Genomic DNA, 14,770 nt, shown 5'->3' on the forward strand with positions numbered 1-14,770 from the left:
TGCAAGCCGTGGTGTCCTGCCACAAGAATTGATTCGTAATCCTTTGTGGTGGCATGGACCAGAGTGGCTTCATCTCCCGTCGGAGCAATGGCCAACATCTCCAAGTCCCATTCCGGAGACTCTGCTGGAGCAGCGGATTAAGTGCAACGTCGCTAAGTTACCTCCGACTCCCGACTTCCTGAGCAAGTTCTCTGAGTTTGGCAGGGCACTGCGCACGTCTGCCTATGTTCTCCGATTCATCGATAAGAGTCGGAAGTTGGCAGTTCCAAGCTCTACCGTGGTCCAGGCGGATGAGCTGTCACGGATCCAAGAGCGGCTAATCGTCATGGCTCAACGACACACTTTCCAACAGGAATACCAATGTCTGCAGTCCAAGCAGCCGGTTCCTTCCTCAAGTTCAATCCGAAATTTGAACCCTTTCCTCGATGGCAAGGGATTCTACGGGCCTGTGGGCGTCTGAGGGCGTCCCACTCGCTGCGTTACGATGAGAGTCATCCAATCATCCTCTCGTATTCCTCGTCCTTTGCACGACTACTGGTTCGTTTCACCCATCGTATATCCTTACATGGGGGTAACCAAGTCGTCATGCGGCTGATCCGTTCCAGATTCTGGATTCCAAAGTTGAAGGTCCTCGTTAAATCCACCATCAACTCCTGCAAGGTTTGCGTCATCTACAAGAAGAGATTGCAGACCCAAATGATGGGGGACTTGCCCAAGGAAAGGGCGTCCTACTCGAGACCGTTCACGCACACTGGAGTCGACTTCGCCGGCCCATTCGAAATAAAGAACTACACTGGCCGAGCCTGCCTCATCACCAAAGGATATGTCTGCGTCTTCGTGTGCTTCAGCACGAAGGCGATCCACTTGGAGGCAACATCGGATCTCACGACGGAGAAATTCCTGGCCGCATTCTCCCGTTTCATCGCACGGCGCGGGTGTCCACACCAAATGTACTCGGACAACGGGAAAACCTTCGTTGGAGCTGACAAGGTGATCTCCAACGACTTCTTGGAAGCGACGAGGGAGTGCATTATCGCACAACACGCCCACAAGAGCCTATCCTGGCACTTCAACCCGCCGGGCGCCCCGCATATGGGTAGATTATGGGAAGCCGGCGTAAAGAGTTTTAAGGCACTCTTTTACAAGGCGACATCCACCTCGAAATATACGTTCGAAGAGTTGTCCACTCTTCTCGCTAAGATCGAAGCCTGCCTGAATTCGAGGCCGATTTCCCCTATGTCCGAGGATCCGTCGGATTTACTAGCGCTCACTCCTGGCCATTTCCTCATAGGTGGCCCTCTTATTTCGGTGTTGGAACCACCAATTAATCAACCGGCCACCTCCATCCTCAACCGATGGCAGCGACTGAAGGCTCTTCACCAACAATTTTGTTTCCGTTGGAAAGATGAGTACCTGAAGGAGCTGCACAAACGGACGAAATGGCAATCCCTACCCGGAACCTTCGGATCGGTGACATGGTCGTCATAAAGGAAGACAACCTCCCTCTAACGAGTGGCGCCTAGGACGGGTGCTGACGACGTGTCCAGGCACCGACGCCAAGGTCCGAGTGGTAGATGTGCTCACGGCGCGGGGTACCATCCGAAGACCCGTTGCCAAACTTATCCTACTCCCGATGGACAGCAAGACTGACCCCTCCACGTCAGAAGGACTGAAGGACGAATAACATCCTATCCTGTACTCTTACTCGTCGTCCTATGCTGTCCTGTTCCGTGTGTCATTGACACTGCAAAGAGGCTACTACAATAATCGTTTGTTTCTTTTTTTTCATTTCATGTAGTATGCCGTCACACACATCCACCCACCAGAACCAGCCCGCTGGCACCAATTCGTTCCGGTGTCGCGTGTGCCGTGGGATCCACCCACTCCGGAAATGTCAGCGATTCCTGAGGCTGACAGCGGAGAAACGGTAGAGAGCAGTACTCATCAACAAGTACTGCTCTAACTGTCTGGCCCACCAACACTCCGGGCAATCCTGCCGCAGCGCGGGAAGGTGCAGAGTGTGTCGGGGGGACCACCACACACTGCTACACTTCAAGGAGGCACGCAGCGCTCACCCCAACCGTCAGCGACGAGGCGATGACCAACCGGTCTCCACCCGGTCCCGAACCCCAACAAGGCCACGCTCGCCAAGGCCGCGCTCGCCACGGCCACGCTCGCCACAGTCACGCTCCCGCTCGCCGTCACCCCATCGACCGGCCTCGCCGACGTCCGAGGAGGCCTTTCCGACGTCGCTCGCATCCTTGCTGCAGGACAAGGCTGTGAGCATACTTCCGACGGCCAACATCCTGATCGACACCGGATGCAAGACCTTTGAGATGCGAGCGCTGATCGACCCGTGCGCGGCGACCAGCCGTATCAGCGCATCTTTGGCAACAGCCTACCGGCTATCCGTCACCCGCGTTGGTACGGAAGGCGTCTGCACGGCGATCATCCGCTCACGGACATCCGAGTTCCGTCGAAAGGTGCTGCTGCAGGTGGACTCGCAACTCTGCAGCCGCACCCCCCCCCTCCGACCCGTCGATGGCGAGAACTTGGAGCAATTCCGCAGCATCACGCTCGCCGGCGAACGCTGGTTCCAGCCATCGATGGTGTCCCTGGTGCTCGGCACTGATGTGTATCCTCACATCATCCTACCTGGCCTCCTGCCGACCACCAACGGTTTGCCAATGGCCCAGAATTCCACCTTGGGTTGGAATCTGTCCGGTCCATTTGGTCAATGATACCGTTTTGCAACTCATTGCAAGGGGGGGAGGATGTTGATGCCAGATGACTGCAGGTGTGACCACTCAGGCCAGCTGACAGTGTGGTCGCGATCGAGTGTTATCGATAGCGACAAAGCTAGTATACTGTGCGTGTGACCATGTCATACGCACAGACACACTGTTCTTGGTTTCCTCTGAAGATGGTCACCCTGCCCTTTTTAGTGCTTTTTCCTACTCCGCCTTATTCTACTGTTCAAAATTTTCTTCTACGCACACCACATGTATATTTTCAAGTGAAAATAAAAATCACTACAAAGTTACAAGTTTATATTAATTAAAAGTGAAAGTGTTGTTATTTCATCCATCGTCGCCCCCCCTACACACCGCTAAAGTAGATGATTTATATTACTTGTAATAAAAATTTTGAAACTTTAGTGAGTAGGAAGGTACAATGGTGTGCTTAGAAGTGTTTGGCGTAAGCCTGCATGGAGCCGTCATTGGTACAGATCAGAGAACTGCAAAAATCACTATTTTCTTGATTTTAACCATACGCGTACTTTTCCAATCAACTCAACTCACTGAACAAAACACAGCGATGAGTAAAAATCAACTCATTTTGCTGTACACATCATTCCGATCATCTTGAGTTTTCGGCTCAAAATTTCTCATTCAACTCAACTCACTGAATAAAAAACAGTGATGAGTGAATTTCAATTTATTTTGCCGTACGCATCATTCCGATCAAAAAAATGAGTATGTGTTGACGAAAGCATCATTCGGATCAATTCGAGTTGATCGTTTATGAGTAAACGATTAGCGACAAGACGACACGAAGTGAGCATTACGAATGCATGTACAATAACAATTTCTATGCGAGCTTCTTGAAGCTTGTTGTTGTTGCTTGTTTTTTTTGTCTTCGCACATTTCATCTGTGCAGAAAAGTACCGTTTGCTGCGCGCATGAGTAAAATCATACGAGTTGATTTTTGTGAGTTGATTGCTATTCTTGTTCAAAAAATTGATTGTTGAACCGAATGAGTAGCGCCCGAAATCATTATGCTGAACACGAGCCGAATAATTTGGAGTGAAACAAAAAATCGCTCGCACCCGAGTGGATTTAAAATCTACAACGAAAATGTGAGCGCATGCAAGTTTGATCGGCTGATCCGAACAGTGTGATTATTCGGTTGTTGAGCGCGTATGAATTTTTGTCATTCACCCGAAGCCGTTCTCTGGTACAGATCTTGGTGGTAGTAGCAAATAATCGAATGAGACCTTGGAGGACTGAAGTGGAGAAGGGTTTCGTGTGCACAGTGGTTGATCACGAGTTAGTCGGTCCTAAGTTCAAGGCGAAAGCCGAAAATTTTCAAGTAAAAAAAAGTAACTAAAATTTATATTTTGTCATAATTAAAAAACTTGAACTTGACCCTCTTAAGGGAAAACTGCGGAAAAAAAAAAAAAATAGCCAAATGCCTCGTCATCTAATTAGTGACGCGCATGAATGGATTAACGAGATTCCTACTGTCCCTATCTACTCAGTCTGGTTTCAACTGTTAAGCTGAACAGATGTGCTGAGGGGTGCCTGCATTTCGTAGTGTTTTTGCGATAACAGTTATTTGTTGTCTTTCGAGTAGCGGTAAATTTTCGTGTGTGCGCTTTGTGCTTCTCGTTCGCTGTGTGCGTGTGAGTAGCGTGGGAAAATCGTCGCGCGTCGTTGCGAGTGTGTACGTGCGTGTGCTTGTTTTAAGCGCTCTTAAAGCAGATTAATTTCGTGTGACCTACTTTCTGGTGAGTACAGTTGTGTGTTTTTAAGACTTGCACAAAAGTCTTGGATGCCAGCGTGCAAGCCGGCCGTTGGAGCTGGGGGGAGTGGTGCGTCGATGGCTGACGGGAAGGTTAAGCGGAAGGGGGGATCGGCGTCAGCGAAGAAGCTGAAGAAGGCAGCTTCTTTAGCTTCTTTAGATGATGCTGGGTTAGGTAAAGAGTATCCGGGAGCCGCTAGTGGTGGTGTCAGCGCCGCTACTAACGTGCTTAGCGTGGCTGAGGAGAATCTGGTGTCGGCAGATTCGACCCCGATGTGCTCATTGGGGAGTATGCTTGAAGAGTTTAGGGCGGCTGAAAAGGCAGCAGAGGCGTTGGTTGCTCCATTGAGCAAGCCAGGACCAAAGATGCGCAAGGGAAGAGAGTGCTTAAAGCAGGCTTTAAATGCCTGAATATTCTGTGCATGGGATAATGAAATAAGACCTCTGTTCTGCTTTCATTGGTTTTCAGATCAAGAGGTAATGATTAATAGAAGCAGTTTGGGGGGCATTAGTATTACGACGCGAGAGGTGAAATTCTTGGACCGTCGTAAGACTAACTTAAGCGAAAGCATTTGCCAAAGATGTTTTCATTAATCAAGAACGAAAGTTGGAGGTTCGAAGGCGATCAGATACCGTCCTAGTTCTAACCATAAACGATGCCAGCTAGCAATTGGGTCTAGCTACTTTTATGGCTCTTTCAGTCGCTTCCCGGGAAACCAAAGCTTTTGGGCTCCGGGGGGAAGTATGGTTGCAAAGCTGAAACTTAAAAGAATTGATGGAAGGGCACCACCAGGAGTGGAGCCTGCGGCTTAATTTGACTCAACACGGGAAAACTTACCAGGTCCGAACATAAGTGTGTAAGACAGATTGATAGCTCTTTCTCGAATCTATGGGTGGTGGTGCATGGCCTGTCTGGTTAATTCCGATAACGAACGAGACTCAAATATATTAAATAGATATCTTCAGGATTATGGTGTTGAAGCTTATATAGCCTTCATTCATGGTGGCAGTAAAATGTTTATTGTGTTTGAATGTGTTTATATAAGTGGAGCCGTACCTGTTGATTTGTCCCATTATAAGGACACTAGCTTCTTAAATGGACAAATTGCGTCTAGCAATAATGAGATTGAGCAATAATAGGTCTGTGATGCCCTTAGATGTCCTGGGCTGCACGCGCGCTACAATGAAAGTATCAACGTGTATTTCCTAGACCGAGAGGTCCGGGTAAACCGCTGAACCACTTTCATGCTTGGGATTGTGAACTGAAACTGTTGACATGAACTTGGAATTCCCAGTAAGTGTGAGTCATTAACTCGCATTGATTACGTCCCTGCCCTTTGTGCACACCGCCCGTCGCTACTACCGATTGAATTATTTAGTGAGGTCTCCGGACGTGATCACTGTCACCCCTTGTGTGTTGCGGTTGTTTCGCAAAAGTTGACCGAACTTGATTATTTAGAGGAAGTAAGAGTCGTAACAAGGTTTCCGTAGGTGAGCCTGCGGAAGGATCATTATTGTTTTAATGCATCTAACCGTTAATAAATTAAATTTGTTTTTCTCTTTTAGGGAATTGCAATATTTAATAAATTAAGTAACTAATAAATATAAATATTTTATTAAATCATATGAGATACAATTATGCAACATATAATAATTTAAATTAGCTAAAAACCGTTTGTTATGTATTATTATTATATACTGTATTAAGAGTGTTTTATGTGTTTTGGATAAAATAAAAAAACTGCGTGTATATGTACCATAATATACATGCGTTGTAAAATGTATTGTGCGCATACATTGGTTCGCAACACCTTATATATCTTATTATTATCGATTATGTAAAACTAAGACATTTTTTTAGGTATATTTGGTGTATTTTTAATTTCTTTCAATAAAAATATTATTGACGTAATGAAATAAAAAAAAAATTATATCACTCTAAGCGGTGGATCACTCGGCTCATGGGTCGATGAAGAACGCAGCAAACTGTGCGTCATCGTGTGAACTGCAGGACACATGAACATCGACATTTTGAACGCATATCGCAGTCCATGCTGTTATGTACTTTAATTAATTTTTTTAGTGCTGCTTGGATTACATATGGTTGAGGGTTGTAAGACTATGCTAAATAAGTTGTTTAAAATTTTTCGGAATTTTAAGCACATTGTATATTGTTGGATAATATAAGTGTGAATCTAAAAAGTTGTCGCTTAAGATATTCATAATATGAATTAATAAAAGAATATACTAAAACTCTGTTGCATGAGAAATTTGAAGAATTATATGTTCTTTATTCATTTCAAATAATACTGAGGAATGTCTAGCATAAAATATATTATTTTATAAACTAGAATTGCCTCTTATTAATGAATATGGTATAGAGAATAATTTTGTGAATATTATGGACCTACAAAAAAAGATAGTATATTTCAAAATAGGCAGAGAATTGTCTACAAGTGTAATTAAACAACCTCAACTCATATGGGACTAATACCTGAATTTAAGCATATTAATTAGGGGAGGAAAAGAAACTAACAAGGATTTTCTTAGTAGCGGCGAGCGAAAAGAAATCAGTTCAGCACTAAGTCACTTTTTCTATATGGCAAATGTGAGATGCAGTGTATGGAACGTCAATATTCTAGTATGAGAAATTAACGATTTAAGTCCTTCTTAAATGAGGATATTTACCCATAGAGGGTGCCAGGCCCGTATAACGTTAATAATTATTAGATGATGTTTCCAAAGAGTCGTGTTGCTTGATAGTGCAGCACTAAGTGGGTGGTAAACTCCATCTAAAACTAAATATAACCATGAGACCGATAGTAAACAAGTACCGTGAGGGAAAGTTGAAAAGAACTCTGAATAGAGAGTTAAATAGTACGTGAAACTGCTTAGAGGTTAAGCCCGATGAACCTGAATATCTGTTATGGAAAATTCATCATTAGAATTGTAATATTTAATCAATATTATAACGATAGTGTGCATATCAGAGAACGGCACGGGTACACACACTCAACCGGTGCACCGGTTACTCATGTGCCTTTTCGATATACTTGCACTCATAAGTGTGAGTAGCCAAAAATACACATACTCATGAGGCTTATACTCATGAGCATAAGTGTATCGAAAGGCTTATACTCATGAGTATGAGTATCAAGAAAGGCCCGACACTTATTGTGCAAGTGCCGAGGCATATTCGTCAATTTGCGATCGGTGATTCTATGCACTCGGGTAAAGCCGGTGCCGGTGATTATGGGTAAGTGTATCCGATACACTTGGTAAAAAATTATGAGTGGACCGGCACGATTGTATGTATGTACATAGTATGTACTATATACATTTGTATGTTTGTATGTATTTTTGTTGAGATGCAAGAACTGCCGTCGGCTTTTTGTATTGTTCTTGCTATTGCTGATGCGCTCTTCTTAATGGAAAACTGCGGAAGAAAAAAATAGCCAAATGCCTCGTCATCTAATTAGTGACGCGCATGAATGGATTAACGAGATTCCTACTGTCCCTATCTACTCAGTCTGGTTTCAACTGTTGAGCTGAACAGACGTGCTGAGGGGTGCCTGCATTTCGTAGTGTTTTTGCGATAACAGTTATTTGTTGTCTTTCGAGTAGCGGTAAATTTTCGTGTGTGCGCTTTGTGCTTCTCGTTCGCTGTGTGCGTGTGAGTAGCGTGGGAAAATCGTCGCGCGTCGTTGCGAGTGTGTGCGTGCGTGTGCTTGTTTTAAGCGCTCTTAAAGCAGATTAATTTCGTGTGACCTACTTTCTGGTGAGTACAGTTGTGTGTTTTTTAAGACTTGCACAAAAGTCTTGGATGCCAGCGTGCAAGCTGGCCGTTGGAGCTGGGGGGAGTGGTGCGTCGATGGATGACCTCCCTTCGGTGGCTGACGGGAAGGTTAAGCGGAAGGGGGGATCGGCGTCAGCGAAGAAGCTGAAGAAGGCTGCTTCTTTAGATGATGCTGGGTTAGGTAAAGAGTGTCTAGGAGCCGCTAGTGGTGGTGTAAGCGCCGCTACTAACGTGCTTAGCGTGGCTGAGGAGAATCTGGTGTCGGCAGATTCGACCCCGATGTGCTTATTGGGGAGTATGCTTGAAGAGTTTAGGGCGGCTGAAAAGGCAGCAGAGGCGTTGGTTGCTCCATTGAGCAAGCCAGGACCAAAGATGCGCAAGGGAAGCCCAGTAGACAAAATGAAGGCGATCAGGAAGGACGTGCTCACGCTCGTATTTGCTGATTGCGGAATGCAAGGCAATGCGCTGGTTAGTGTAGTTGACTACCTAGTGGAAATGGAGACGCTGCTGTTTTCGCAGATGAGCGTCTCCGAGGACGGTTGGAGGAGGCTCACACTCATTCGAGTAGCGGCCACTCTAATGACCCTTTCCGAGCGCCAGCGCCGGTTAGTGGGGGTGCTCCGCTGCGTGCACCAGTTCCCAAAGGCGGTCCAAAGTCGGCAACGCCGTCTACCCCGGAGACTCCGAAACCCAAGCCAGTAGAGACATGGTCCTTCGTGGTCCGCAGCAAGACTGCGAAGACCTCAAAAGAAGTGGTTGATCAGGTGGTGAAGGAGGTAGGGCCAACCCTGGGTGTACGGGTGCACAAGGTTCATCCTCTTCGGGATGGTGGTGCTATTATTCGCACTCCATCCTTTGCAGAGCTGAAAGTGATCGCAGGAAACGCGTAATTCAAAGAGGTGGGGCTTGAAGTGAGTGTGAATGTTAAACTGGGGCCTAAAATTGTGGTGACGAACGTTCACTCGCAGATTACTCCTGACGAGTTCATGAGTGATCATTACGAGATGAACCTCAAGGACAGTATGTCTCTTGAGGCCTTCAAGAAGGGCGTCCGTATGGTGACTGGTGGGTCAGCATCGGTCAATGTTGTGTTAGAGGGCGATGGCATGGCCATGCAAAACAATGCAAAGTGGTTTTCTTTCCGCTTGAGGAACTTCGACCCGGTTTTGAGCTGCTTCCGTTGCCTGGGCTTTGACCATAAGGTAGCGGACTGCAGGGCCAAGCACGATGTCTGTCGGCGCTGTGGTCAAATGGGCCATCGGGTGGCTAAGTGCACCAATGCACTAAGCTGCCGGAATTGCGCATTTAAAGAGCAGCCTTCGGATCATCTTATGATGTCTCTGGCAAGCCCGATATATAGTGCGATTGTGCTAGACATTAATATGGCTAGCAAAGTCCTTCAGTTGAACTGCCAGCGGTCATATGCAGTTATGTGCGATGTGGGCCATATGATGTGTGAGAGAGGCAGTGTAGTGGCCCTGCTGCAGGAGCCGTATGCAACTGATGGTTGCGTACGTGGCATACCCGCGCACATGAGCGTGTTCACTGACAGCAGGTCCAAGGCTGCGGTGGTGGTGAATGATGTTGGAATTGAATGCACTCTGATGTGTTCTACCGACTGGGGGGTGTGTGTGTGCCTTAATGGCAATTTTGGCAGGGTTTTAGTTGTGAGTGTGTATTGCGCGTTCGGGGAACCCCTCGAGCCGTATATCGCGTACATGGATGAGGTACTACTACTGGCGAGTAGCGATCCGATCATCCTTGGTATTGATGCGAATGCGTCGTCCCCCGTATGGTTCAGTAAGATGCCGAGACACTCGTCTGGGTATCAGAACCACAGTCGGTGTGAAACGCTAGCCGAGTGGGCCGTGTCCCAAGATGTTCGGGTCGTTAATCAACCCAGCATGTGGTATACCTTTGATGGTCCGAACGGGAAAATTGACATTGACGTCACCCTTGTGAATGAAGCAGCGATGCGTGTGTTTCATTTTGAGAGGAGTGTTTTAGGTGGGGTAGGTATAAGTGATCACAATCCAATCGAGATTGTGTTTGCATATACTCCCACAACGAATGAAAGTGTTGGGGGTAATTCGTGGAGCACTTGTGGTGTGAATTGGGCCCAATATGGGCTGTTTATATGTGAGGCGGCAACGCAAGTTCCGCTTAGCACCTTCAGTGCTATGAGTGCAGACGAGCAGGTCATGTGTGTGAATAGACGGATGACGAGGGTGAATGATAGCATGCTTCGGAGACACCGCAAGGTGAATCTTAAGCGTGTTAAGTGGTGGACGAGTGAGTTGAGTGCTAAGCTTAGGATACTTCGAACTCTGCGGAAACGTTTCCAAAGAGCGAGAATATCCAATGCCGCTGCTCAGCTAAGGCGAGAGTATGGTAGGTGTATGAATGAGTACAAGGAAATGCTTGTACGTGTGAAAGAGGCGGAATGGCGTGAATTGTGAATCGCAATAAGCATGATCCCTGGCGTCGTGTCGGAGGCCTTCAGCTAACGGCATGGAAGGATTGTATGAATGCTTTGTTGAATGTGTTATTCCCGCGAGAGGAGAGACAGGAGGTTCCACTACATGTGGAGCAACTAGTTGAACCGCTCGGGGAAGCTGAATTGGGGGCGGCTTTTAAGAGGTTAAAGTCGAGAAATTCGCTCGCCATGGATGGTTTCACTGGGGAAATGTGTAAATGTGTTTGGAATTCGATTCCAGAGTATATGTATGCATTGTATGAAAGGTGTGTGAATGAGGGGATACTTTCCCAGTAAATGGAAATGTGCAAAGATGGTAGTGCTCTTGAAGTCGCCAGATAAGATCAGGAGCAATACTCGATCTTATCGGGGCATCAGTCTCCTTCCTGTGCTTGGAAAAGTGCTAGAAAGAGGCATGGTAGAAAGGCTGCTCGAGTTAGTTGAAGACCAGATGTCTGATAGACAATATGGCTTCACTAGAGGTAGATGTACGGAGGATGTATGGCACTATGTCAAGGACTCAGTGGGGTCCAGCAACTGCAGATACGTCTTAGGCATTTTTGTTGATTTTAGGGGTGCATTTGACCACCTTAGCTGGGCAAGTGTGTTGAGAAAATTGAGCGAGTGTGGCTGCCGAGAGGTGGCTCTATGGAAGAGCTACTTTTCTGGCAGGCGTGCGAAAGCAATAGGGAAATGTGAGAGTTTCACTGTGGATGTGGTTCGTGGCTGTCCGCAAGGATCCATCTGTGGTCCATTTATATGGAACCTAATGATTGACTCCTTATTGCGGCAACTCGAATTGCGCTGCAAGTGTTGTGCGTATGCGAATGATCTGCTCATATTGATTGAGGGGCAATCGCGCTCCGAGATTGAGGCAGGTGCTAGGGAGTGCTTGCGCATTGTTTGCGATTGGGGCGACAGTGTCGGCGTCGGTTTGGCTGATAAGACGGTGGCAATGTTACTCAAGGGTAAATTGTCTGCCAGTCAGCCTCCAGTTGTCAGACTAAATGACGTTAGCTTAAAGTTTGTGACTGAGGTTCGATACCTTGGCATTACTTTCGGTGAGAGGATGTGCTTTATGCCTCATCTCACCGGTCTCAGGGCGCGGTTGTTTAGTGTGGTTGGACAAGTGCCTCGCATTTTGCGGAGTGATTGGGGCCTCAGCAGACGAGCTGTACGTACCATATACAGCGGCCTATTTCTTGCATGTGCAGCATATGGGTCGTCTGTGTGGTATGAGGCAGCAAAGACTGTGGTGGGCAGAAAGAAAATGCTGGCTTGCCAGCGTATGATTCTTTTAGGTTGTTTGCCTGTGTGCCGCACTGTTTCTGCGAAAGCTTTGCAGGTATTGCTTGGTGCAGCCCCTCTTGACTTGGAAGTCAGGCGTAGAGCCTTGATGTTCAAGATTAAGAGGCGGCTGCCATTGCTGCAGAATGAGTGGTTATTTAAAAGGGACGTAAATAGCTTAGCAGTGGATAGGTGTAAGAAGCTGTTGAAAGAGTGTGTTCTGTCTGACTGGCAGGTCAGATGGGATGTAAGTGTGAATGGGCGGGTGACTCGCGAATTTATTCGTGATGTCAATTTTGCTGCAGACCGTCCAGACTTCAGATTTAATCTGAGTCTCGGATTCCTGTTGACTGGCCATGCTTCCCTCAATGCATTCTTGCATTTGAAAAGCCTGTGCGATAGTCCGGAGTGCCGCTGCGGTTTGGCAGCGAAGACTGCCATGCATGTGTTGTGTGAATGTCCACTGTATAGCGATATACGTGTGATGGATAAGCTAGGGATTAGGCAGACTGGTGGTGGGTTTGACGTAAGTCAATCACTCTCCACTAGTACTAGTGTAGGTAAATTGAATGAGTTTGCCCGCATTGTATTTGCGAGACGGCGGATGAGCGTTCCTGGAGGCAGGAATGAATGATTGTGTGAATAGTGTATGCGTGCGTGTGTATAGGTGAGGGGAATGGGAATGCTAGGTAGGCAGGCGTGAATCGAGATGTATGAATGTGGGGTTGCAATGAATCGGAGCGTATGTATGTTGTATGCTTGATGTTTCCACCTGGGCCACCAACCCGTAACTGTTTGGAGTTAAAATTGGTAGTACCTTTGTGGTACGAAACCTGACCGGAGGTTTTTCCGGTACCACGGGAACCAGGTGCTCGCGGACATATGTCCGTCCTGGTATTTGGTTGCGGCCCTTCGGGGAGTATCGTGGTGGCTGTGGTTTACCATCCAAATGCGGATAGAGTGGAGTGCTCGACGTGGAGTTGCGTAATACAACCGGTTGCCATAATACCATAGATCGGAAGAGGTTTTATATGGGCCTCGCTCCCCACACAGGAGGTTGAGCTTATCCAAACAGTTGGCTCTTCAATGTGTACCTGTGAACTGCTTCGCGGGGGCGCTGATCGACGCTTAAATTGAGTCCTCTGTGCTGGGCACCGTGAGATAGAGCCAACATGGCAGGTGCTCACGTTAATCTACTAATTCCATGTCCCTATCTACTATCTAGCGAAACCACAGCCAAGGGGAACGGGCTTGGAATAATTAGCGGGGAAAGAAGACCCTTTTGACCTTGACTCTAATCTGGCAGTGTAAGGAGACATAAGAGGTGTAGAATAAGTGGGAGATATTAAATTTCGGTTTAGTATCGACAATGAAATACCACTACTCTTATTGTTTCCCTACTTACTTGATTAAATGGAACGTGTATCATTTCCTAGCCATTATACGGATATATTTATTATATCTTATGGTATTGGGTTTTGATGCAAGCTTCTTGATCAAAGTATCACTAGCTTGTTATATAATCGCAAACAAATTCATTAATGAGAGAGTGCATTTATGTATTCTTAAATTAAAAATTTGGTATAACTCCAATTACTCAGGTATGATCCAATTCAAGGACATTGCCAGGTAGGGAGTTTGACTGGGGCGGTACATCTCTCAAATAATAACGGAGGTGTCCCAAGGCCAGCTCAGTGCGGACAGAAACCACACATAGAGCAAAAAGGCAAATGCTGACTTGATCTCGGTGTTCAGTACACACAGGGACAGCAAAAGCTCGGCCTATCGATCCTTTTGGTTTAAAGAGTTTTTAACAAGAGGTGTCAGAAAAGTTACCATAGGGATAACTGGCTTGTGGCGGCCAAGCGTTCATAGCAACGTCGCTTTTTGATCCTTTGATGTCGGCTCTTCCTATCATTGTGAAGCAAAATTCACCAAGCGTTGGATTGTTCACCCATGCAAGGGAACGTGAGCTGGGTTTAGACCGTCGTGAGACAGGTTAGTTTTACCCTACTAATGACAAAACGTTGTTGCGTCAGCATTCCTGTGTAGTATGAGAGGAACCGCAGGTACGGACCAATGGCACAATACTTGTTCGAGCGAACAGTGGTAGGACGCTACGTCCGTTGGATTATGCCTGAACGCCTTTAAGGTCGAATCAGTGCTGGACTGCAATGATAAATAAGGGGCAATTTGCATTGTATGACTTCTAAACCATTAAAAGTTTATTATTCATTTAATAGACGACGATGGATGTGATGCCAATGTTACATATAACATAGTAAATTGAGAGGATCTTCGATCACCTGGTGCCGCGCTAGTTATATATTAAAACATTATTTAATACAATGACAAAGCCTTGAATCAATTGTAAACGACTTTTATAACAGGCAAGGTGTTGTAAGTGGTTGAGCAGCTGCCATACTGCGATCCACTGAAGCTTATCATTTGCTTGACGATTCGATAAAATATATATGTTTAAGGCATATATAAAAAATATTATATGTATGATGTATATATGGAAACGTATATATGTTTATATATATAAATATGCAAAATTGTATGCATAATTATTATTAATTATGTTATACAATTACGCATATAAGAAGAAAATTTATATAATATATGAATATATTATATGTATATATAAATAAATAATATATTAATATGTACAAAATATACTTGTG

The 14,770-nt window shown here is 46.0% G+C and overlaps 2 protein-coding genes and 1 pseudogene across 2 annotated transcripts; all 3 read left to right on the forward strand.

Moving 5' to 3' along the window:
* Positions 1 to 585: 585 nt before the first annotated feature.
* LOC133849682 (uncharacterized) lies at positions 586 to 1,488 on the forward strand. Its single transcript, XM_062285802.1, has one exon. The coding sequence runs from the start codon at positions 586 to 588 to the stop codon at positions 1,486 to 1,488; it is 903 nt and encodes a 300-aa protein (XP_062141786.1).
* A 311-nt stretch (positions 1,489 to 1,799) lies between these two features.
* On the forward strand, positions 1,800 to 2,741 carry LOC133849683 (uncharacterized). The gene is made up of 3 exons (XM_062285803.1): positions 1,800 to 1,869; positions 1,939 to 2,537; positions 2,601 to 2,741. Exons 1-3 carry the CDS (start codon positions 1,800 to 1,802, stop codon positions 2,739 to 2,741), a joined length of 810 nt encoding a protein of 269 aa, XP_062141787.1.
* Positions 2,742 to 6,458: 3,717 nt separating this feature from the next.
* LOC133849686 (5.8S ribosomal RNA) lies at positions 6,459 to 6,638 on the forward strand (annotated as a pseudogene).
* The last annotated feature ends 8,132 nt before the right edge of the window (positions 6,639 to 14,770 follow it).

This window comes from Drosophila sulfurigaster, unplaced genomic scaffold (genome assembly GCF_023558435.1).
Source record: "Drosophila sulfurigaster albostrigata strain 15112-1811.04 unplaced genomic scaffold, ASM2355843v2 contig_182_pilon, whole genome shotgun sequence".
NCBI lineage: Eukaryota > Metazoa > Arthropoda > Insecta > Diptera > Drosophilidae > Drosophila > Drosophila sulfurigaster.

Excerpts from the sequence above, each read along its gene's own strand:
- LOC133849682 (XM_062285802.1), top strand. The coding sequence starts at position 586 with ATGCGGCTGATCCGTTCCAGATTCTGGATTCCAAAGTTGAAGGTCCTC.
- LOC133849683 (XM_062285803.1), top strand. The coding sequence starts at position 1,800 with ATGCCGTCACACACATCCACCCACCAGAACCAGCCCGCTGGCACCAAT. Across the intron at positions 1,870-1,938 it reads GTTCCGGTGTCGCGTGTGCC|TACTCATCAACAAGTACTGC; the intron begins GTGGGATCCACC and ends GGTAGAGAGCAG. Across the intron at positions 2,538-2,600 it reads GCACCCCCCCCCTCCGACCC|CCATCGATGGTGTCCCTGGT; the intron begins GTCGATGGCGAG and ends CGCTGGTTCCAG.